Below are 22,349 nucleotides of genomic sequence, written 5' to 3' on the forward strand. Positions count from 1 at the left end.
CTGCCTATTCAGGCTCACGCTAGGCTTCACCACGTGGCTCACCCTCCACTCTTTCATCCCAGGATTTGCCATGGCGAGGGAGGAGTGGTGCTTCCTTGCCACGTATCTTCTGTGGAACACCGGAACTCTGAGGCCACTACCAAGAATGGGACTCCGTGGCTGACCATACCAGCGTCTGGAGGTTCACTTTCAGAGTAAGGGGAAGGAGACAAGTATTTTGCAGTGTTCATATTAGACACTCAGTAAATTCTTGTTGCACTCAACCACTCAGTCGCGTGTCTCCAAACTCAGGCCTTGGACAGCATCTAGATCAGAGACCCTTTGAAAACCAGGAAGGTGGTGGACTTTTCTACCCCAAGCTGCCCTTGCCAGGGACACTGGACATACATTGTCAGGGCTTTCTAGCTTTCCTCAAGTTCAATCATAGCTGTGCTTCTCACATGGGAAACTGAGGCACAAAGGAAGAGGTTTGTCCAAAGGTAGGCAATGTATAACCTTCTGCCAGACACTGGCCCACTACATGGAAGTACCAGCTCTGGTCCCGCCTACAGGGCCAGAGCCGTGAGCTACAGGCCCTTAGCACCCCACATTGCTACCACCGCTATCGATGCTTCAGGGTGTAGTAAGGACATGGTACATGCAAGCAAGACCCGTTTCCTTTCTTTCCCTCTTCCTTTGCTTGCACACCTTGGAACAAAGCGTATCTACCACCCGAGGTGATCACGGAAGACTTCATGCAAGAGGTGTGCCCTGTTTGGGCCTCGGTGCTGGGTGCTGCAGGGAGGTAGGGGCCAAGGGTTATTAATAGGCCTGGCTCAATAGGGCTGGATGGGGGTGAATGTGATACAGACACCCAGCACCGTGCCTGGGGAGGACCTGACACCGGAAGAGGAGGGGGCCAGGGGCCGGGGGAGCGCCACCTCCCAAAATAGACAGGACTGAAGACTATTTAAGTGGCTGTCCTACCCCTAGTCTCATTTCCCAACAGGATCCCCCACCAGCCCAGTTTTTCTGTTCAGGCTCCGGCCTCTGCCCATCCCAGGTAAGTGATAGCCCCTGAGAACAGTGGATGGAGAAAGGTGAATCGGGCTAATTAGAAGGGATGGCCGTGCTACCATTTCTCTGGATTCAAAGGGGAGGTTTGCCGAGTTTGGGACTCCTGGATTCTCTACCTACCTCTTAGGTAGCCTGGGCAAATCCTTCTCCCAAGGCTAGACCTCAGCTCTCCATCTCCTGCCCTGAGAGGTAGAGCCATACCTCTGTGTACTCTAGGGGCTCCATTGAAAGGGTCAAAGGGCCGAGGGGTGGGAGGTAAACCCATGGATGGGAAGTTGATTGGCTGAGCTGACAACACCCACGCTTTCACTGACGAGGTCTCCGGCCCAGAGAGGGCGGTCCAGATACTGAGGACTCTGCAACAGCAGAGGAGAGAGAAGGTGGAAGTGGTGTGAGATTTTACCATAGCAGTCAGCCTGGGGCTCAGATGCGCTGATTTGGTAGGGCTAAGACTGGGCTTGAGGAAGGATATCTAAGAAGTTGATAGCACACCAAGTCAATGGAACAGAGCTAACTCTGCTCTGCCACTGCCTTGATAGGGGTCTTTAGACACTTAGAAATTCCGGGCTCAGTATAGCCCACGCATTCCTCCAGCTGGAGAAACAGATGTGGTAACTAGGCCACAGGGTAAGAGAGCCTGGATGCTGAAATGACAACACAAGAGCCTGGCACATCGGAACAAGATGCAGAGGCTGAGGCCACGGAGCCAACTGAGTCAGGAGCCATAGGAGCTAAGGCAGCTCAAGGGTCCGGGACAGCTGAGGGGTCTAGGGCAGGCCTCGTGCCCAGAGCTATGAAGTCAGGGGCTGAAGCCTAAGTCCCCTGAAAGTCAGCTGGCCGGCTCTGGCCCCAGGACGCTGACTCACCAGGAGGGGGCAGCTGGAGCCAGCTACTCCTAAGGTTTCCAGGAAGGGCAGCCTTCCAGGGCTCAGCCACGGGAGACAGTGTTGACAGCGAGTGGCAGGCAACTTGAGCTACTGGGCAGCTGGGCAGCTGAACCTTGATCCCCAATATCATCACCATCCCAGACAAGGTCCACTGCCTCAGGACCCACCCAGGGGTCCATCCACCCCCAACACGACCCGTGTAGACCAAAGCCCAAAGATAAAAGTCATAACTCAAAGTCGTGAAGGCATTCAGTGTAGCTCACAACTAGAACCCAGACCTCCGGACTCCCAGGCCAGTTCTCGTATACTTCAAAGGCTTCTAGTCACAGCCTGAATCTTTTGGAGACCTGAGGGGAGATGGTGTTGAGGTGTGGTCTCATGAGATGGAGTGTCCTGGTTCGCAGATAGGATGTTCTGATCGCAAAAGCCGGGTAGTCTAGAAATTGTGCTGTGATGCTGCCACTCCTTACACCAAATGTTGGCCAACTAGAAAGGTGGACAGTTACTCCTTGGAGCTTCCCCCAGCTTAGACTCCTTAGGAAGGTTTTCAGGAATTAGAGGGAGGGCGGCACAGGTGTGGTGGCTCTGGAGACCAGGAAGTCTGAGAAAGGGGTCTTCTGACAGTTAAGCTGGCACCTTCCCCTCAGAAGCCAAATCAAGTTTCAGAATGTGCTGCCCTGGTCAGGTGAGGGACTGAGTGCAGCCAGAGCCTCTGCACAGAGGTCTGTCCGGTCCAGGCTACCTCCTTCCCGGGTCCTGAGGCTCAGGTTTCAAGACCTCAGCATTTAGATTTTTCCCGGCATAAATTTGCATCCAGGACAGAGGAGAGGAGACTACAGGAGGCATGGGGAGAGAATGAGTACCAGGCCAGGAGGGCCCCTGGGGTGAAGGCTGGACAGCATCCTTTCCCCCCGGCGGGTGGACATTATCTGAGATGCCCAGATTGGAACCTCTCTCCTCCCGTATGCCCTAGATGGCAGAATAATTGTCCAGTCCCTGCTGGTGGCCCCTGAGATCAAGAAGTGGCCCCTGGTGGAAGGGTCCTGATCCAAGCCCCTGGGATGCCAAGGACCCCTCGGGCGTGCAACCCTCTCGGTTTAGCGGCGCGGCGGGACTGAGCTTCTGAGCTGCGCGCAGAGCCGGGCGCCCCCTGGCGCGGAGCCAGGCCAGGCGGGCGTGCGACTGGCGCGCGACACTGCAGCGCTGGTCATATGAGCAGAAAGGATGAGAAGAACACTTTTTAATCTTTTCGCACTTGCTCTGCCCGCTCAAACAGTTGCAGGATGTCGATGACAGACTTGCTCAGCGCTGAGGACATCAAGAAGGCGATAGGAGCGTTTGCTGGTGAGCAGTGCACACCCCTACCTGTCCCCGTCCCCTTGCCCTCTTCCCGCGCCTGGGGCACCTGCATCCCTCTGCGAAGCCTCCCCAGTTTCTCCCGCCCACACATCGGTCCCCATCCTCGGGGTTGGTTCCCAGGTCCTCTACCCTCCAAGAGCTGCACTGGCTGTGCGCCCTGCCTGAGCGCCCTGCCTGAGCCACACAAGTGTGGGCTCAGGAGGATGGCCTCTCTGGGAGGACTCCGGGGTCCAGGACCAAGCATGAAGACCAGGGTGGGAAGGAAGCTCTGGGATTCTGGGGCAGGACCCAGACTTCTCCTCTGAGAAGTGTAGAGGGGCTGCAAACCAAGACTTTTTTTCTCCAAGAGACCCCTTTCTTCCACCCCTATTCCCAACAAGATTTTTTCCTGGAAGATAGCCCACTGGTGGAGATCCCCTTCCAGGACAGACCCGAGGGCACGGTGACCTTTCTGTAGCAGGCACCCAGCCCTGCCCAGCTGGGCGCAGCGCCCCTTAGTGCCTCCAGCTTCCGATCCTTTCAGGTAGTCCAGGAGAGGGGGTCCACTCAGCTGTGTGACCTCTTTACTCTGAAAAGACTTTAGCTTAGACGCTGTTCCTCTTGTCCATGTAGGTAAACTGAGGCTGGGATAGAATGAAAGATGTAGAAGGTCACCCAGTCCAGCACAAGAAGGATGAGAACTGGGGTGGCCTTAGATCTCAGTGCCCCACCTTCATGTGTCCGAGATGGACAAAGCCATTTTCCTTCCCTCCTGCTCTGGGTTGAGGGGAGACCAAGGTTCTTAAGAGTCCCTGGGCTGAGGGAGGACATCCATCTGCTTTTTTTAAATAGCGCTTTTCCTCCAGGCACACACAGGAAGCACCAGGAAGCCCCCTTCCCCTCCCAAAGCACTGTGATACCCCATTCACTGTGCCTTGAGCCACTTTGTCACCTTGAGAATGAAACTTAACTTTCATCCCAGCCGGAGTCACTGAGATGTGTCTCTGAGTCTGGGCAGGACTTCTGGGTCCTCCCCTCCCCTCTCCCTCCCACAATGTGACCTTGACAGAAATGTGTTGATTTTCCTGACACCAGTATATGGCCAAGAGAGAAAGCTGTTCTTCTGCCCACCCTAGCATCCATTGCATGCCCAGGTGCAGCTCACCTAGCCACCACACAAAACGGGCTTCATAGAAATACGACTCTCTGGAGGCCGACCGTCTCTGTGTGGCTCCTCAGTATATGTGTGGGGGAGCAAAGAAGGTATGACCTTGGGCGTAGCATCCTTTCCTAGCTGGGCTCCCTCTGCCCCCCTGGTCCCCACAACTATGCAGGTGTCCTTTAACAAATGCTAGAACACCCCCTTCCCTGATTTTTCCCATACCCTCCCCCAACCTTCTTTAACCTCCTCCTACCCCCAACAGCTGCAGACTCCTTCGACCACAAAAGGTTCTTCCAGATGGTGGGTCTGAAGAAAAAGAGCCCGGATGATGTGAAGAAGGTGTTCCACATTCTGGACAAAGACAAAAGTGGCTTCATCGAGGAGGATGAGCTGGGGTAAACTGAGGCCTGGGGGGAGGGACTTGGTGTTAACTCCCCAAGTCACCATTTTTCTCTGTGTGTCTCATAGGAACAGGCTTTTCTTTGTCCCTCTAGGGCAATGTCCCAGGCACCAGGGAAAGATACCTCCTGCTTCCAGAAGGGTCAAACCATCAGCTCAGAGAGCAGCTAACTAGGTTAAATTATAGCCACTTAATATCGCTAATGGAATGGAGTTACTTAATAATTTAATACCAATGAAGAGGCACTTATTCTGGCTGCCTCCCGCCACAGGCAAGGCAGGAAGCATTCTCCTTAGAGTGTCATTGATTTCCACATGTCTGAAAGGCACCTTCCCTGATCTGGTCTGCAGACCCCATACCTCTGGACCAGAACTGCAGCTAAGCAACTTCTGGGCAACCCAGGAAGGCAGAGCCAGCTCTGGAACTCCAAGGTCCTTGGAGCAAAGCGCAGAGGAGAAGGCAAAGCCACATTAGCATAGAGCCCTCTGCTCCAGCCCGCCTCAGCCACCTGGTCCGTATCTGATGACCCAGCTGTGCCTTCTGTTACTTTCCTGCCAAGACTGCCTTGAATTTTGTTAGAAACAGGAGGAGGAAGGTGTTGAGAGATGCATTTTAAGTAGGAACTTCTTCGACCCGTCCTATCTCTCCTTCAAACTTTACCCCAAGGGCACCTTCTTCTAGAACCTTCCCCCACCTGACAAGTACATGCATATTCACACACAGGTGCATGCTAAGTGCTCCCCCTACCCTCCAGGTACCACCATCTCTAGAGATCCTCCTAACTCCTCCCTCACCTGGGTAGGAGGCATATGCTCCCCTCTGCCTCCTCTCTCCGGGAGTCCATCAGTCCGTCACACATGAGGTCTGTCTGTGAGGACTTGTTCTCTTCCTCATTTATGCAAGCGGCTTATTACAATCACTATGGTGACTCTAGCTTTTATATATTTATTGAATAAGCAAAGGCAAGCGTCCCCTAAACTGGTGACAACCCTGCACAGAGACCAGTCATCCACCCTGCACTGACCCACCAAGGGTCAGACCAGGTCACGTGGCCAGCCTCGCTGCATGTGTCCAGCAGCACCCTCTGCCTATCCCAGCTTCCCCTGTCCTGCGCAGACGCCAGCCCACCATCCTGCAATGTTCTGCAAGGTGACCTTGGCCTGAGTCCCTCCCGTTTCCCCCCTTTTCTCCTCCAGGTTCATTCTGAAGGGCTTCTCCTCAGATGCCAGAGACCTGTCTGCTAAAGAAACAAAGACGCTGCTGGCCGCTGGGGACAAGGATGGGGACGGCAAGATTGGAGTTGAAGGTGGGTAGCTGTGACCATGACTCTGGGAACCCTGGACGCTGGGCTGTGTGACTGCTAAAGTTTTGGTCTGTTGAAGGGAAGAAGAGATGAGAAAACAAAGAAAATCCATAGGTCAGAGAGCTCCACTACACTACCAAGCAGAGAAACCCGGCTTGCTAGCTTTCTCCCACCCCCTCTCCCTATATAAGTATATGTATACATTGAAATTTGAGCAGCCCATGAGAAATGGCTTTCCCCCTTTCCTGCTGTGTGAGGGAATGTAGGAGGGAGAATTGGAGATATTCCCTGCTTTTTTTTGCCTAGGTTCTGATTCAGGATCTGCCTACACTGGCTGTGTGACCTTGGTCAGTGTCCCTCTGAACCCAAGGCTCATGTCTGTAACCAGAGGAGACAGGCCCACTGATCCCCTAAGGACCCTCAGGCTCTTGTAGTATCTGATTCCAAGGATGGAAATTCCTTATCTACTGCCCTCCTCAGCATCTCATCTTGGTGTCCTGTAACCTCAGATAGGTTTTTGGCTTCATTCAAACACACCATCCCATCCTTGTAGGGGAGCCAGGAAAGAACAGCCAACCAGACTCATCTGGGAGTTAGGATGCTCCAGAAGCTTCAGTAGCTTTGCTTAGAGCCCAGGCACAGGCCTGGTGGCCCACTACCCCACATTCTTATTCCGTCAACCTGCCTGGCATCTATGGTGCACATCCCAGAACTGTCAGTTCTCTTACGAAACTCTGCAGATGGCAAAAGGGATGATCACAGTCTCAGCCTGGTTCAGAAAGCTTGGATGCAGGGTGTGACAGGGATCTCGGATCCAGTCTGACTGTCTGAGCAACATAGTCGCCAGCATTAGCCTGTATGGTAGCCTTTTCGATGACATAAAAGAAAACTGTATTTAGGTGCCTCTGGGATTCAGATCCCAACATTTCTAGGAGGATCACACGACTGTTGCAGGACTTGGGGTGTTCATCTCCAGCGGAGTGATGGTTCTCTCATGGGGAACCCCTGAGGATGTGGTGTGCTCATGTGTAAAGTGCTTAAAACAGGACCAGGCATGGAGCACAGACCAGGAGCCTTTTGTGGGCCTGTTAGTTAAAGAAAAGGAAAACAGGGGCCAGATTGAATCTGTACTTTAAGTCCCGAGCATCTGTTCGAGAAGTGAAGGACGTACTTGGTAAATATCTGCTGCCCGGGGGGAAAGCCCAGACTCCTACACTCCACTTCCCTGCTGCTCCTCACCTCCTGTGACCTTGGGCGCATCCCCTTGCAATACCTGGGTTCTCTTGCCTGGCACATGAGGTGCACAAGTTTATCCTGGGACCTGTAAGTGGTGTGGACACAAACTGCTCTGAGAGAAGTATAAAATTCTGTAAGTACATGGGAAATTATTAAGGAATATTTAGTGAAAGCAAAAACGAAGAAACTCTACTGAGTTAGAGTGCAGGGGGCGCCCTGGCCATAGGACCCTGCTGTTCTTTGGGGCTGAGCAGAGAGTGGGGGAGAGATGCCTAGTGGCTTGTCCTCTCTTTAGCGATTCTGGCAAGAGCTGCTTTCCCACCCCTTCCCATCAGCTCCACCCCAAGCCCTAGCTTCTTCTGCAACCCAACTTGCCCTCCATTTTTGAGATGCATTTTGAGCCAGAGGCAGGGTCTTCAAGATGATTGCTCCCAGCCAACCTAAATGAGGAAGAAAACCAGGGCAGCCCTTGACCTGGTTCCCTCCTCCCACCCCTGCTGTCTGCCATACTTGGTCTTAAAGGGCCAATTAAACTCTTCCAGAAGACCCAGAGGCAGCTCCCAAGGAGCAATGTGATGCCTAGCATTGGGTAAAATAAAGATAATCAGGACAATGGTATAACACTGTGTCCTGGTGAGGGGCCCTTGAGCAGCAACCCTGTAATCCCAAGCCACAGCTTCATGAATAGAACACTCATGAAAACATGGGTATTGAAGGCATTTAATAAGTACCCAATGAATGGCAGCCATGAACTGTCCATGTTAGCTATATTCTGTCTGAGTATGGCTTTGTCAAATGGTCATGCAAGCTGAGGTTGTCTTCATTGAAAAGCTTGGGACCAGAGGTGTGCTGATTTCCAGGCATGTTTGGATTTTGGAGTATTCAGATAGTGTGGCCATGACCCTGGAAGGGTTTCAGATTTCCAGATTCTGGGTTAGGGACACTGGTCTGTGCCAGGCAGAGTGGAGGTGCTGGGAGCTGAGGCTTGGAGGCCAAGAAGCTGGAAGGCTACAGGTCGGAACTCAGCAAGCAGGAGCAGGTCCAGGCATGGTGCTGGCATCAGCAACGGCACCGAGGCTGGAATGGTTAGGGCAGGTTTAGAAATTAGCCCAGAGGCGAGTTCGCCAGGAGTGAACAAGAGCTGCTCTCTAGGTGTGTAGTGCGTCTCGGGCTGGAGCTGGGCGCTGTGGTGTTAGCTCATTTTTTCCCGGGGTGACAAAGGAAATCCATGCAGAAAAGACAGCGTAGGGAGGCCAAAGTCACACTATGCTCAGGATTCAGGCTTAAATGCCAGTCTATCTAACAGTACGGGGACCGCCTGGACCAAGCTGTGCAGCCTGAGCAGCACTCCAGGGTTCTGGAGGAACTTTACAGCAGGGACAGAAGATGGGACTAAGGTGGCATTGGGTGCCCTACCCTGTGCTTCCCCAGGGAAGATGCAGGTGCCCCTCCCCCTTGTATAAGCCAACTCGAGAAGTAGAATTACCAGTGCCGGACAAGAAGGGCATGGGAGGTAAAACTTTCTCTGAGGCCCAGAATGTCCTGTGGCCAGAGAGTCTTGAGCCCCACCTACAAGCCTGAGGTTGCTTCAATTTCTGTAGGACCCAGAAAGTCACAGTGTCCCCCTGGCCTAAGGACTGAGGCTAGAACACCATCCTGCCCCTGGGGGTCCTTCCGCTGCACAAGACAATGAATCAGGACTTAGGTTCAGCTGTACCCGTGAACCTCCATAGCAGTCGCTTTTAACTTGGCACAGCCCTTCCTATGTGCCAGGCACTGCCTCCAGCACTGTCCTCTGCCATCTTCTTAGCTATCTGTGAGCGGGGGTTCTATTGTATGCCAACTTCAGAGCCAGGGCTAGTGAGGCTCGAAGGCAAGGGTTTGTTTAACCCTTCAAGAAGAGAGAGATGGTTGAGATGCGTGTTGAGCTCTGTTTGCTTGCAGCATATGGGTTGTGCTGCTTGCTCCATGCCTGGAATGCTGTTGAAGTTTAGCAAACACCCAGCGTAAGGTGGTATTAGATGCTGACTTTGTGGCTTGCTTCTCTCCAACACTCTTGGGTGTCCCTGATGCAGGGACTTTGCCTTCTTCTTTTCTCACCAGAATAGGTCCTGGTGCACAGTGGGAGAACAAGAAAAATTTGTCTAGTGAATGAATAAGAGAAGGAAGAAAGGGATTAATGAGAGGATAAATGTGTGGAGGAATGAACAAACAAATCAGTCAGTAAGGGAATGAGGGAACAGATGACTGTGTCCTGCAAGACTGCAGGAGGGAGCAAGCCTAACTCCAGCATGTAGAGAGACTCTGCATGCGTACAGGACTGGGGCTTGGAGCCACATGTACACCAGGAGTGCAGAGCCAGTAATGACCTCCGTCCCAAGCTCTTCTCGCCTCTCTGAGCAGGAGGATGCTTACATGGTTCTTTAAATGCCCAGTTGCAGAAAAGGAGAAGGAAGACACAGTTAGAGCATCGCTCCTTCAGACTCTAGTATCTGGGGCAACAACTTCCAGGAAGTTTAAAGACATTCATAGATGTGATCAATGGCAAACAGCCACCCTAAAAGGCTGGGACCCTGCAGGGAAGAAGGGAAGCAGAAAAGGAGAGAGAGGCAGTAAAGGGGGGGGGGAAGGGCCCCACTATGAAGGCCAGACACAGCCTCACCTGCTGCCGGGGCTCCTCCACTTCCCAGGGGTGGATCTGAGGCTGGTCCCTCCAGCCCCCTCCCAGAGATGTTTGCAGCCTGAGTGAGACCCAAGTACCCCAGTTCTAACAAGCTGTGTAGTGATGTTGATGGTCCAGAGAATCACAAAGAACTAGGGCTTTTCAGTAATTCCAGGAGGAAAGGGTGGTGACTCCCCTCTTTCACAAGGCCTGAAGCATAAGAGATGACATAGTGCAGATCCCTCATGAGGGCTGGGCAGGACCGTGTGCTGCCTTCCTCACTACAGTGAGTGCCCCTAGGCTGGCTTTCCACACTTAATGCACAAGGAACACAGGGAAGACAGACTGAGGTCAGCAGCCACCCCACCTCCTGTGTGCCAGGGCCCTCCAGCCAGGCCTCACTTAGCTTCACAGAACAGCATCGCTTTGTTCTCTACACAGACAAGGAACCTGAGCCTTGGATGCAGAGAAGCTTGCTCGGCTGTGAAGACAAGCATACTTCTCTTGCCCGCTGAGACTTAGAATGATCTAAGCCTGTATGTGCGTGTGCTCAGTTGGGCATCCTTAGATGTATGTGTGTGCACTCAGTTGGGCATCCTCCCCCGTGACCCGGACCCAGTGATGGCTCTGCTTACCTGCGCTTTGTGCCAGTTGCTCCTCAAGCACCTGTGTTCTGTATTTTGTTCTTTCTGTTGAAAATGTAGCTGTTATCATTGTAGAAAAGGAGCCTTTCTATTTCCTTCTGGCAAAATCCTTAGCAGCCTACTTGGGAGTGGAGGGAGGTGATGATAGCCAGGCGTCATGGGCAGCAAAAATGAGAACCTTCCTGTGCATAGACACCAACTCTGAGAACGTCCTGGCTGTCCCACCTTCTGGACAACCGTTCCCTCATCCATGAAGTCTGGGTAAAATACACAGCTCTTAGGCTTCTTGCTTTGGTTTTACGCCACTCTGCTCCTCCCTTTAGAAAGAATCAAATGGCAATCCACACAGAAATGGGACTGGGTATGAGACCGGAGGGCAGGGAGGACAGGAGACCCCTGCCTCACTGTGGTTTTCCCATCTGTCTGTCCCAGTAGGACTTCATAGGGGGTGCCTATGAGGGTCAGCCCACAGACCTTAGGTGAATAGCGCCTGCTTATAATCCCACTGCAACCTCCCAGCAGACCCAGGAGGTCTAGGAGACAGGGTCACATCCTCACTGAGAGGTGTGGAAGTGGAGGCACAGTGAACGTTGAGGGCCAGAGTCACAGGGCGTGCATGCCCTTGGTGGGATGTGACCTGGGTCTCCTCTCCACAGCTTCCTCCCCGAATCTGAGCTGGGCCTTCGGAGTTATAAATGTTTCCATGCTTAGCAATCTGCTCCTCTATTCCCGGGTGGACTTCCGCTAGCTCTGGCCTTATGCTGCGCTAGATAAGATGGAGCAAGGAGAGGATGCAGCGCTACTTATGTAACCGGCCTCTTAAAAAATGGAGCAGCGGTCAGGGTGGAACAAGATGTCCTCTCTCCGCTTATCCCTCTCCTTCCGCTGCTGAGGCTGCAGCTGGAGTCAGAGCGGGGCTCTTCCAAACAGTCTTTGAGCAGGGACACAGCCAGGCCCCAGCCAGGCTTCAGCTAGCATCCTCACAGCTGGGACCCAGCCAGGTTTCAGTCAGCATCCTCACCACTGGAACCCAGCCTCAGTTTCCCCATAAATAACATGAGGATCAGAGCCAGTGAGGACGAAACGGGATAAGGTAGTTGGCAGTGTTTGGCAAAGAGCGAGTCCCCAGGACTGTTGATGCCATCTTCTTATAGCTGCCTGACTTGACCCCGAGTGACCCCACCTCCTCGTTCTGCAGCAGGAGAAAGTGATCCTGTTTGCGGCACCTATCTATAAGAAACTGAGCCCTGGAGCTATTTCGAGGCGGGGTGAGGTGATGAACCAGGAGCCGGCCCTTGCTATGGTCATCAGAAGAGAGGGAAGGCAGGTCTTCCAGACGCTGACTCCATGAGTCTCAATTTCACTCGGGGCTGTCAGCCTCTGCTGGGCTCACCTGTCAAGAGCTTCTAAATTTGTCCGATCCCCACAGCACCCAGGACGAGGGCGGCCCTAGTTAGGCTAATTTCAGTTTCCTAAGGGAGAAAGCAGAACGGGCCAGACCGGCCCTCTGCCTGCTGCCTCCCTGTGGCCACATTCCCTTGTGTCTCCCTCTCTTTCTGATTGGACAAGGAAGACATTAGAAATTGTCCTCAGAGGGGCTGGGGATGGACTTCAGACCACAGAGGAGTGCTGTTCTGCATATCTTATAAGAGAAAAAAAAGTTCTAGATTTTCCTAAGGGAACACTGTACCTCATCACTGACTGATTTAGTTATACCCATTCTATGTGCCAGGTGCCTCTCACCTGCATCTCATGCAGTCTTTCTTGTGACCTTAGGAGTGTCCCCATTTTACAGAAGAGGAGGTCGAGGTGGGGTTCCAACTTGGATCATGCCAGGAGTTCGCACTGGGTTAGCTGTAGGCTGTTTGGATGTCGTGGGTACTCTGCTTTCATGGCGCTTGACCTTGGTTGGGGGATTGCTGTAGGAGGTTACTCCCGCAGTTACTACTCCACAGCTCCTCTGCGGGGTGTGCTGCAGAGATCCAAGGGAGGTGGCGCTAGCTGTCAGCAACCTCCTCCTATGTGCTCGAAGCGCATCCTCATGCTCTTCCTCGGTTGCTCTTCAGGAAAGTTGTGAGCTGGTGCTACTCCACTTTGCAAAGCAGAACACTGAGGTTCAGAGAGGCAGCATAGAGGCCCATGGCCGCCTAGCCAGTAACAGTGGAGCAAGGCACAGGCCCTGATACGGGGTGGCTACAAGGTCACGGGCAGACGCCTTGGTGGAGACAGATGATGGAGACCAACACTAGCAATGGAATGACAGTGGCAGATGAAGATGTCGGCCCCTTCGCTGTGCCAGGTAGCAATTAGGCTTTTGTGGTTTGCTTGGAGGGGCAGGAGGTATAGAAGCGGCTTGATGGCAGTAGCTGCCAAGAACTGAGAGCTTTCTCTGCAGCAGACCTGCGGAGGGGGGCTGTGGTATCAGACAGGCTCAACAACTCCAGGAAGCCGCTAGTCTCATAGGCTGCACTTTGGAGAGGTGGAAACTGAGGCAGGAGTGTCTAGTCAAACTGACAAGGACAGGAACTATTGGTTCCCCGTCCCCCTGTCCCCCAAGTTAGAACGTTTTCCTGAATGTTCTGAAAATGTCCCTGAAAAGGACATTTCTCAGCTGGGGCTGGAGGGGTTAGACATCTGGTCCAGGAAACTCAGAGAATGGCAGAGTACAGGTCCCTGCCCTGCCTTCCCACACCCGTGTTGCATCTGAGACACTACCGCCAAATCTGTTGACCTAGACATTCCAAAGTCTGTGTGTTTGTCATTTGTCTTTCTTTGGGGTGAGAGGACACGTTTTAGAGGCGACCTTTGCCAGGGAAGCTGTTAGTTAATTGGTAGTTCCTAAGAACGCTGCCCCGAGGAAGGCACAAAAGTCCTGAAGAGGTACAGTGACCCTGCTTTATTTGTCTACAGTGCCCTGGTCAGGGTTCTGGGGGAGATAAAATTAGAATTCTGTGCTCTCTGCAAAAAGCCAGGCTCTGTGGCCTTGAGGACATCCTAGCTAATTCACAGAAGATCCTGGGGTCTGACATATTGGGCTTTTGGAAACCTCACAGGTTCAAAACATGCTGCCAGGCTCCCCAAAGCATAGATCCCCATCAACACCCCTGGTCTACTGTACCCCATCTTGCCTAGACTTCACCCAATCCAGTGTAGATCACATCTGGTCTCAGCTTGTGTGCAGGAAGTGAGAGGAATAGTCAGGAGCGCATTAACACTAGCGTGATTATAAAAGCCAGCTTCCCTCTGGTTGCTCCATGTGAGCAATGCTGGGGGATTTTGTGTCCTTACAGGATCTGGGCCACTAGCTTGGTCGGTAGGGCTCACACAGGAATTTTATGCGGCTAGAGGACAAATTACTTTCTATCTGACTGTGACTACTTCGGCCGCTATTTTCCCATCTGCAAAATGGGAATCACCTGTGTACCTCCCAGGGCTTGCTGACCCCTAAGGAGGACTCGTGAGCAGTATCACCCTTCACTCCTCATCCGTTCATTCAGTCTTCAGTGATTCTCACCTGCAGGCTACTAGGCCAGACTGGTCACAGGGAAAGGGGTGAACCAGGGAGAGAGTGGGGGAGATAGACAAAAATAAACAAGATGATAAATAAGATCGTTTCCTAGCGCGCTAAGATCCTGAAGTCAATAAAAATGGGCTAATGTGACAGCAGCTGTGAGGATATTTGACCCAGGACGTGTGTCACGCTCTACCTAGGTTAAAGGAGGTCACAATCTCCCCAGTAAAGGAGGAATCTGAGAGTGACTGTGGCAGGGATCCATCTGCTGCTCTCACCATGTTAGAGCTAAACTCTAGGGCCTCAGTTTCCCCCATTAGTAAAATGCAGGCAAGAATGTATCTATCCGTGGTAGTCCTAAGAATTCCATGAGGCAATACTCCCTGGATTCTTCCCGTGTAGACATATGATGAATGCCTCACAGAGCCTCACGGATCCTCAGCGTGGACAGCACTGGCATTAATAAGAATTCTAATAAGAAGATAAAGACAGCTCAGAGCACCACCCCTCCCCCTGATCCTTCAGGCTCACAGGGTTCTTGGCTGAGAAGACAGGAGATTGACTCCTGGCCTAGGGGAAATTCTTTGAGTGTTCAATGTTTGTTTACTTGAGTTCCCATCCACGCCTCTCATCACTCAACCCAAGAGCCTTTGGAGGTTTCAGGAGCTTCACCTGCACAGACCCTCATCGTCTCTTGCCTTGAGTACCTATGCAGACTGCCACATCCAGGGACATTAGGGACAAGAGGGTGTGGTGTCTATTTCGCAGGTCAAACCTCAGAAAAGTGAGAAGCCCAGGGTTGGTCCCCTCACTGAACAGGGACCAGGGCAACTGCGTGGGATCGCTGATGTTGTCATCAATTTAAACTTTAAAACGCTGTTTGTATTTGCAGTTGGTGACAGTAACAGAAAGAGTCCCTTTGCCCTTCTGCCAGCTTCCCTGGGGTTAACACTTGTGTACCCTCAGGGCAGGGAGACAGGTGAGGAGTGACAGACACAGATGTCCTATACACAGACTGGACAGACAGAGAGGACTTCAGGGGACTCCCAGGCTCCTTTGGTGGCCTTTGGAAGCTGCTTCACACTGGTTCTTCATCCATTGCTTATTCCTCCTAGGGAACTGGCCTTGCCTCCCTCCACGGATACAGAAGGGACAGACGTACCCTAGGACCTTTTCCAGGAAGGGCCTAAACCTCTCACTCTGTTTTCATATCACAACACTGCCTTTTCTAGGGGCGATAGGAATAGGCAGACCGGAATCCCAGGGGGCTCACAGAGACAAGGAATGGCAAATTCCACAACTATTCTGACTTCTTGTGTCGAACAACAGAGATGAGCAAAGAAACCTCTGGGCTCAGAGCCTCCACTTCCTCCCCCACAGATTAGGCACCATGATAAACAATAGGTGGGAGTCGGAGCCAAAGAAGATACTGGGCATGAAGTGTTGACAACAGCGGATGCCCAGCAGACACCGTCACAGGCAGTAACAGGGTTGTCTTTCTTTTGCAGAGTTCTCCTCCCTGGTGGCTGAAAGCTAAATGGCGCTGACTGCCCGGGTCTCCCACCCCTCCACCCCCAACGCCCCATCTCAGCCCTTCTTGCGGCCCTCCTGAGTTTCTGTTCGGTTTGTTTATGTTATTTTTTACTCCCCCCCATCCTCTATGGCCCTTGAATGAACACCATTCTTCTGGAAAATGCTGGAGAAACAATAAAGGCTGTACCAATCAGACATCATCTATAGGGAGGACCCAGGCCTGGTAGGGTGTTGGTTTGGCAAGTTTTTCGAAGGTGGCGGGGGTAGTCTAGAAAAGGTGTGGAAGACGGAATGAGTGTGTCCTGATATTTCCTCCCTGTTTGATACTGAGTGTTCACATGGGCTACCTCCTTCAATCCTTGCACCTGTCCCACAGCAGTGGGGAGAGGGGAGGGAGTGATGGAACATCCATCTTAAAGACACAAAAACTGCATTTTAAAGAGGGGAAGTGAAGCGTTTGAGCCCACACACAATTACTGTATGTACCTGGATGGTCACCTTCAGGAAGAGCTGGATCGAAGGACTCTAATGATGCTCTATGAATAGTTTTGGACGCTGCTGTGGTGCCAACCTGGTGAGGGCAGTTAAGGAAAGAAGAGTTTACTTTGGTGCATTCTGAGGGTACTGTCCGTCACGGGGAAGTCAAGGAGACAGGATGATGTGGTCGCGGGCCACATTGATCTCATCATATGCACAAGTCAGGAAGCAGAAAGAGATGAATGCTGGTACCCAGCTGGCTTTCTCCTTCTTATTCACCATTAGGTGATGTTGCTCACATTTAAGGTGGAATCTTCCTACTTCAGGCTAATCTACAAACTTCCTAATGGATACACCCATAGATTTATTTCCTAGAGCAGTGGTTCTCAACCTTCCTAATGCTACAACCCTTGAATACAGCTCCTCATGTTGTGTTGACCCCCAACCATGAAATTATCTTTGTTGCTACTTCATAACTGCAGTTTTGCTACCGTCATGGATCATAATGTAAATATCTGTTTTTTTGTCCCTGACGGTCTTAGTGACCCCTGGAAAAGGGTCGTTCAGCCCCCATCGGGGTTGCGACCCACAGGTTGAGAATTGCTGTCCTAGATGAATCTAGATTCCACCAAGTTGACAAGATGAGCAGTCACAAGTCTCCACATAAGTGAGCCCTTCGTCACTTATCTCTAAGAACTGCCTCCCTTCCTGCTAAAGTAGTGATGGGGGCAGGCCCTCCTCCAGCAGGCAGACCTCCCCAGAGACTCACGCGCACAGCAAGGCCAGCAGAAATGGGCTCGCCCTTCCCGTCACCCACCCTAAAGACCCAGACCCAGCTGCTCGGTTAGTCTAACTAATGTTTCAGGAGCATGCGCTTGCAGAGGCTTTTGCAGAAGGCCGTCCGCAGTAGCCCTGCAAGGTGTCTACTGCCACAATACCCCTGGAGACTTAAGATCCAGGGACGTTCAATGTTTCCCTAAGGTCACACAGCACATGAGCAATAGAACCAGGACCCCATGCTCCAAGGCACCCCCAAATCCTGTGTCCCTCTACAAATACATCCCAAAGGCCAGAAGGGTTCAGAAATGAGGTTCAGCTACTCAGGTCATTCTTGTTAGAGAGGAGGTAAGGACCCTTTTAGAAATCTGAAGCTAGGGTAGAAAGAAGCTGAACAGGCAGATGCAGGAACACAGCAGCCCTCAACAATGGCAGGTGGCCCTGAGAGAGGTTCCTTTAAGTGTCCTGTGTCTTTCTCTATGCTTTGTGGGATGGGACTGAGCAGGCTGCAGAGCAGCATCCAGGCAGAGCAAACAGAACAAGACCTGGAAGGAGACCCAGCGCCATCCTGTGCATATGTGCCGTGGTTCAGTCCTGCCTCAGTGCAGACGTGCCCAGGCCCAGTCCTGCCTCAATGGCCAGCAAGTGAACCAGAGGCAGAGTGAATGGGAGTGCCACAGAGCGCGTGGCAGTGCCAGACAGCAGGGTGTGGACCAGGGAGTGCGAGCAACAGGCACACATGGGGATAGCTGGGGCAACGTTCGGTCCAGGGCAGACCTAGGTTTCCATGACATTCTCAGAGTTCTCTACCTTGAACACTGAGGTAGAAGTAAGGATGAAGACAAGGAGTCACCCTGTGCTAGACCACAAGGAATGCAGGGAACTCCCCACAAGGACATTGTCGCCCCAAAACTGTGCCCCCAGGCATTGCTGCAACTTTAGGTTGACATTTTTGTCTGCTGGCAACTTTGCCCTGTGGAGGTGGGCTGGCTGCTCCCAGGCTCTGAGAGGTACTGGTGGGACTCTGGCAGTCCCTGGACCACTGCAGTGGCCTGGCTTGTCCCCTGCCTTTCCTCTCCTTCCCCTACAGCTGCACACTTGGAGTGGAAGGCATTTTCCAAATTACAGGTTGGGTCACAGTGTTCAGCTGGATACCAAGGGATTGCTCAGACTGTTGAAGAAACTGTAGCTTTTGGCCTCTGGGTGGCCCAGCCTCCCCTGTACCTACCTCCCTCAGCAGGGGCTCCACCTGACACTTCTGTTAGTCTAGATGGCCCCCTCTTTGGACCCCTTTGCTCCTGCTGATACCCACTCCCCAACCACCCATCCTGGCTCAAAACAACCACCCTGATTGCTGCTCCAGCCAGAGTCAGAAGATAGACCTTCCCCCTCCAGTGAAATGGGGGTAGGAGAGTGTGTCCCCTCCCTTCCTGGCAGAGGCCATCCAATGCCTGTGGGTTCCCATTAGAGCCCTAGACTAAGCCTGTTCAGATGCTGCGAGTCACCCACTGGGGTATGGGGGTGCCTCGAGGGCTCCCCGATCTCTGACTGAGTCAACCAGAAGAGGCCAAGAGCTTGCCTAATGTAACTATCCAGATCGCATGCACACAGTTTTGAGCCTACCAGGAAGCTCGCCTAAAGCCTCTTGTTGTCTCTCCTCCCGTGGGGCCTCATCCTCAGAGATCTACTGACTCAGCAAGGAAAGGGGACTGGAGAGGGAGCCTTGCACTTGGCACTGTACTTTGTAGAGACTGTAACTGGGCTCTGAGGTTCCCCTCACCCAGCTAGGACCCCTCTGTCACCACCATTTGCACCGCCTCTGCATCTGCCCCCCCGACCCCCGCCCAGATGGACAGGACCTAATTTCCTTTTCCTAAGCTTGGGGGAGTCTCCTGGTCCCCTCCACCCACTTCCATCAAGACTGAGCTGGGAGCAGGTAGGAGGCTTCTGGCCTGGGAGGAGTCACCAAGCCAAGTGGCTTTTGCAGAATCACACTACACATGGATAGTAAGGAGTGACTCGGGCACCTGGCACACAGTGGCCCAGGACAGGAGGCAGTTGGTGGGGACAGAGAAGAGAGGGTGGTCAGGAAGAAGAACGGAGGAGGACAAGAAGGGCTGGCTGAGGTAGCCGGAGCTCCCCGCACCATGGGCTTGGAGATGCGGCTGCAGCTGCACTGTTAAGGGTGGAGAGGTTGACTCCCAGACCTGCCTCTTCCTCCGCACACCGACCATGCCTCAAGAGGCTTTGTGTTGCCGTCCATCATGATCTGAGTGCCGCATCCCTCCAGAGTTCCTGTGGAAATCTACTCAGCAGCTCAGTAGATTAAGAGATGGAGTCCTGGGAGCCCTCCCTTATAAATAGGTTCAAAGGACAGAGTCTGGGGAGGTGGTTGTTGACAAAATACTCAGTGTGCAAGCATGAGGCCCTGAGTTTGATTCCCGGCACCTTTATAAAAATGTCAGGGGTGCTACCATGCCAGAAACCCCAGCGCTGGAGAGGCGGGTACAGGAGGATCTCTGCAGCTGGTTCACTGGCTGTCCAGAAGCTAAATGAGCTCCCCGTTCAGAGAGAGACTATCCCCCCCCCAAAAAAAAATAAGAAAGAGAAGGGCTCGGGTGATGATGCTCTGTGCTTAAGAGCACTGGTTGCTCTTCCAGAGGACCTGGGCCGGATTCGAACACACACACTGTGCCACCCAGTCACCTGCAACCCCAGTTGCAGGGGATCTGATGCCTTCTTCTGACCTCTGAAGGCACCAGCCATGCAAGTAGTGCACAGATATACATGAGGGCAAAACACCCAAACACATAACATAAAAATAATAAGGTAGAAAGCAATAAGAAGACACAGAGATTCAACATCTGGATTCCCCCATCACACATGCACACACATACAGATGTGCCTAAACACATACAGGCACACAGGAGCCCATACACATAACACAACATAGCAGAACATGGTTGGCATGATGGTTCAGTGGGTAAAGGCACTTGCTATCAAGCCTGACAACCTGAGTCTAATCCCCAGGACACACATGGTGAAAGGAGAGAACTGAGTCCCCAAAGTTGCCCTCTGACCTCCACATGTGCGCCATGTCACGTGCAAGTACACTTGCACACACCTGAATAGATAAATGTAAAATCAAACGTAAGAGATGTCCAGGAGCCTGTCTGTCCCTTCTCCACATGGAAGGGGCCTCGTGCATGGAGCAGAGACCTCAGCCAACTCCCAGTCGACCAGAATCCTGACCTTGGATTTTCAGCCTCGAGGACAGTGAGCAGCCCATCTCTGCCATGCCCAAGCTGCCAAGTGTAGAGTGTTTGCTGAAGCAGCTGAGATGGACCAAGACGTCACCTCGCAACCCATGCTGCAGGCACCCAAGGGCGAGTCTATTTTTCACATGAGTAAGGGTAGATTCCAGGAAGTTGGGTAACTTCCCCAAACCACACAGCTAATACAACTGAAAATAGCAAGGCTTTTTTTTCTGTCATTCAACCACTGAATAGAAAAACACGGCAGAGGAGAACCCGGATGGAGACGGTGCTTTGCAAGGCTGCCCTGGGAGCACACAGCCACAGCGAGGTGGGTGTGGACTCTTAGGGCTGAGGGGAGGCTAGGGGACACTTTGAAAGGCAAAAGTGAAGAGAATCACATAAATCTTCTGAAACAGTAACCATCAGCCACTGTGATTGCAGACGAAAGCAATGTCAGGCAGAAGGTGAAGACAGCTATAGACAGATGTCCTTTGAAAAGTCAGAGGACAACTTCAAGCTGCTGGTTCTCTTTCCACCATGTTGTGGTTTCTGGGAATTGAACTCAGGTCATCCAGCTGGAGCAGCTGGTCCTTCTACCCACTGAGCCACCTCACCAGCTGGTAGAGATGACCGTCACAGCCCTTCACAAGAAAGCCCTTCTCTGGGCAGGACTATGGCTCTTTGGAGAAAAGCCTGGCACTCTGCCCACTTGCATGCCTATGCACTGCCTGGCAGAGGCCAGTTTGGGAACCTGCTGGACCACGAACGGCATCAGAAAGTATAATATATGAAGCATACATACACTGTGTTTGTTGGCTTCGCGTTGCATAACAGAGAATCCGAGAGAAATCGGCTTAATGCCACATCCCTCCAGAGTTCCGGTGAGATCTAATCAGCAGCTCAGTAGATTAAGAGATAGGGCCCTGGGAGCCCTGCCTTATAAACAGGCTGGGGTCAGAGTCTGGGGAGGGGGTTGTTGATAAAGTACTCAGTGTGTAAGTGTGGGGACCTGAGTTTGATTCCGGGCATCTATACATAAAAAAGACTAGTTTTGACTCATGGTTTTAGAGAATCTGGTGGTGTTTCTGTGGCTTCATTGCTTTGGGCCCAAAGTGCCTGGCAGGAGAGGAGTGCTTGAGGAGGCTGCTCACCCAAGCAGCCAGTGGATGCTGAAAATGAGGTGTGCCTTCAAGAGCACAGCGTAAATAGTGCACGTCCCCCCACCTTGTCATCGTCTGTCTAGCTAGGAGCAAGCTAGGAGCCCAACAAGGAGGAAGTTGGTGCCCTCACACTGCAACCATGTCTCAATAGTGCCACCATCTGGAGACCGAGAACTCGACACGGGAGCCTGGGATGATGCTTTACATCCAAACCATGACACTGCACAATTCCTTCTCTATGAAAAGTCAAATTACAACAGACAGACTGCGGGTCAACGAGGGAAGAGAAAGAAGGTGGCGGCTTGGACAGAGTGCTTTGGGGGGCACGAGAAGCTTCGAAATTAGAGAGAAGCTTGGATCACATGTGAGTATGAATACACTAGACACCACTTGCCTATGGTTAGCTGACTGTCACCTGACTTCACCTCGGCCATGAGCCTCTTACGTTTGGTGGTTAGGTCCCCAGACAGTGAGACTCATTCGTCACTGGAACCCAAGCACCAAAGACGATCACTACTGCCAAGGAAGTATCTAGTTGGTCTTTTTTGAGAAAGCAACTCTTAGAACAAAGACATCACTCACAGACCAGCAAGGACAGTGTGCTAAACCTTTCTCATAATCTTGGGCAGCGGTGTGGTCTGCAAGCGTGTTTTGTGTAATTCCACAAGAACCTAATCAGAACTAGTGATAAAGTTTATAGGCTGTAACCCTTCATCAGGCTTGAGAAACCCTGTCCACCCTAGGGTTGCTGACCTGGAAGCCCGGCTGTGAGCATCCTATCAGGAGAGGAGCACACGTGGAAATGCGGGTACTCGTTGAAGGGACTTAGCCCCAGGTGAGCTGTCATGAGAGCATGCTCCTCCTGGCCCCATGATGCTGTATCTGAGCTGGCTTGGAGACCTTAAACATCCAGTTCACCTCCTGCTGACTGCCGCCTCCACTGATC

General features: G+C 52.4%; 1 protein-coding gene across 1 annotated transcript; it reads left to right on the forward strand.

The window, feature by feature from the left end:
• Positions 1-887: 887 nt before the first annotated feature.
• Positions 888-15,927, forward strand: Pvalb (parvalbumin). The gene is made up of 5 exons (XM_075959989.1): positions 888-1,042; positions 3,220-3,287; positions 4,706-4,838; positions 6,040-6,149; positions 15,708-15,927. The coding sequence occupies exons 2-5, from the start codon at positions 3,227-3,229 to the stop codon at positions 15,734-15,736; spliced, it is 333 nt and encodes a 110-aa protein (XP_075816104.1). The 5' UTR covers positions 888-1,042; positions 3,220-3,226; the 3' UTR covers positions 15,737-15,927.
• Positions 15,928-22,349: the final 6,422 nt, after the last annotated feature.

Source organism: Microtus pennsylvanicus, chromosome 2 (assembly GCF_037038515.1).
Source record: "Microtus pennsylvanicus isolate mMicPen1 chromosome 2, mMicPen1.hap1, whole genome shotgun sequence".
Taxonomy (NCBI): Eukaryota; Metazoa; Chordata; class Mammalia; order Rodentia; family Cricetidae; genus Microtus; species Microtus pennsylvanicus.

Bases quoted from the DNA above. Each gene is read 5' to 3' on its own strand.
- Pvalb (XM_075959989.1), top strand. From the start codon at position 3,227: ATGTCGATGACAGACTTGCTCAGCGCTGAGGACATCAAGAAGGCGATA. The intron at 3,288-4,705 runs GTGAGCAGTGCA...TACCCCCAACAG, and splicing joins GGCGATAGGAGCGTTTGCTG to CTGCAGACTCCTTCGACCAC. The intron at 4,839-6,039 runs GTAAACTGAGGC...TTTCTCCTCCAG, and splicing joins ATCGAGGAGGATGAGCTGGG to GTTCATTCTGAAGGGCTTCT.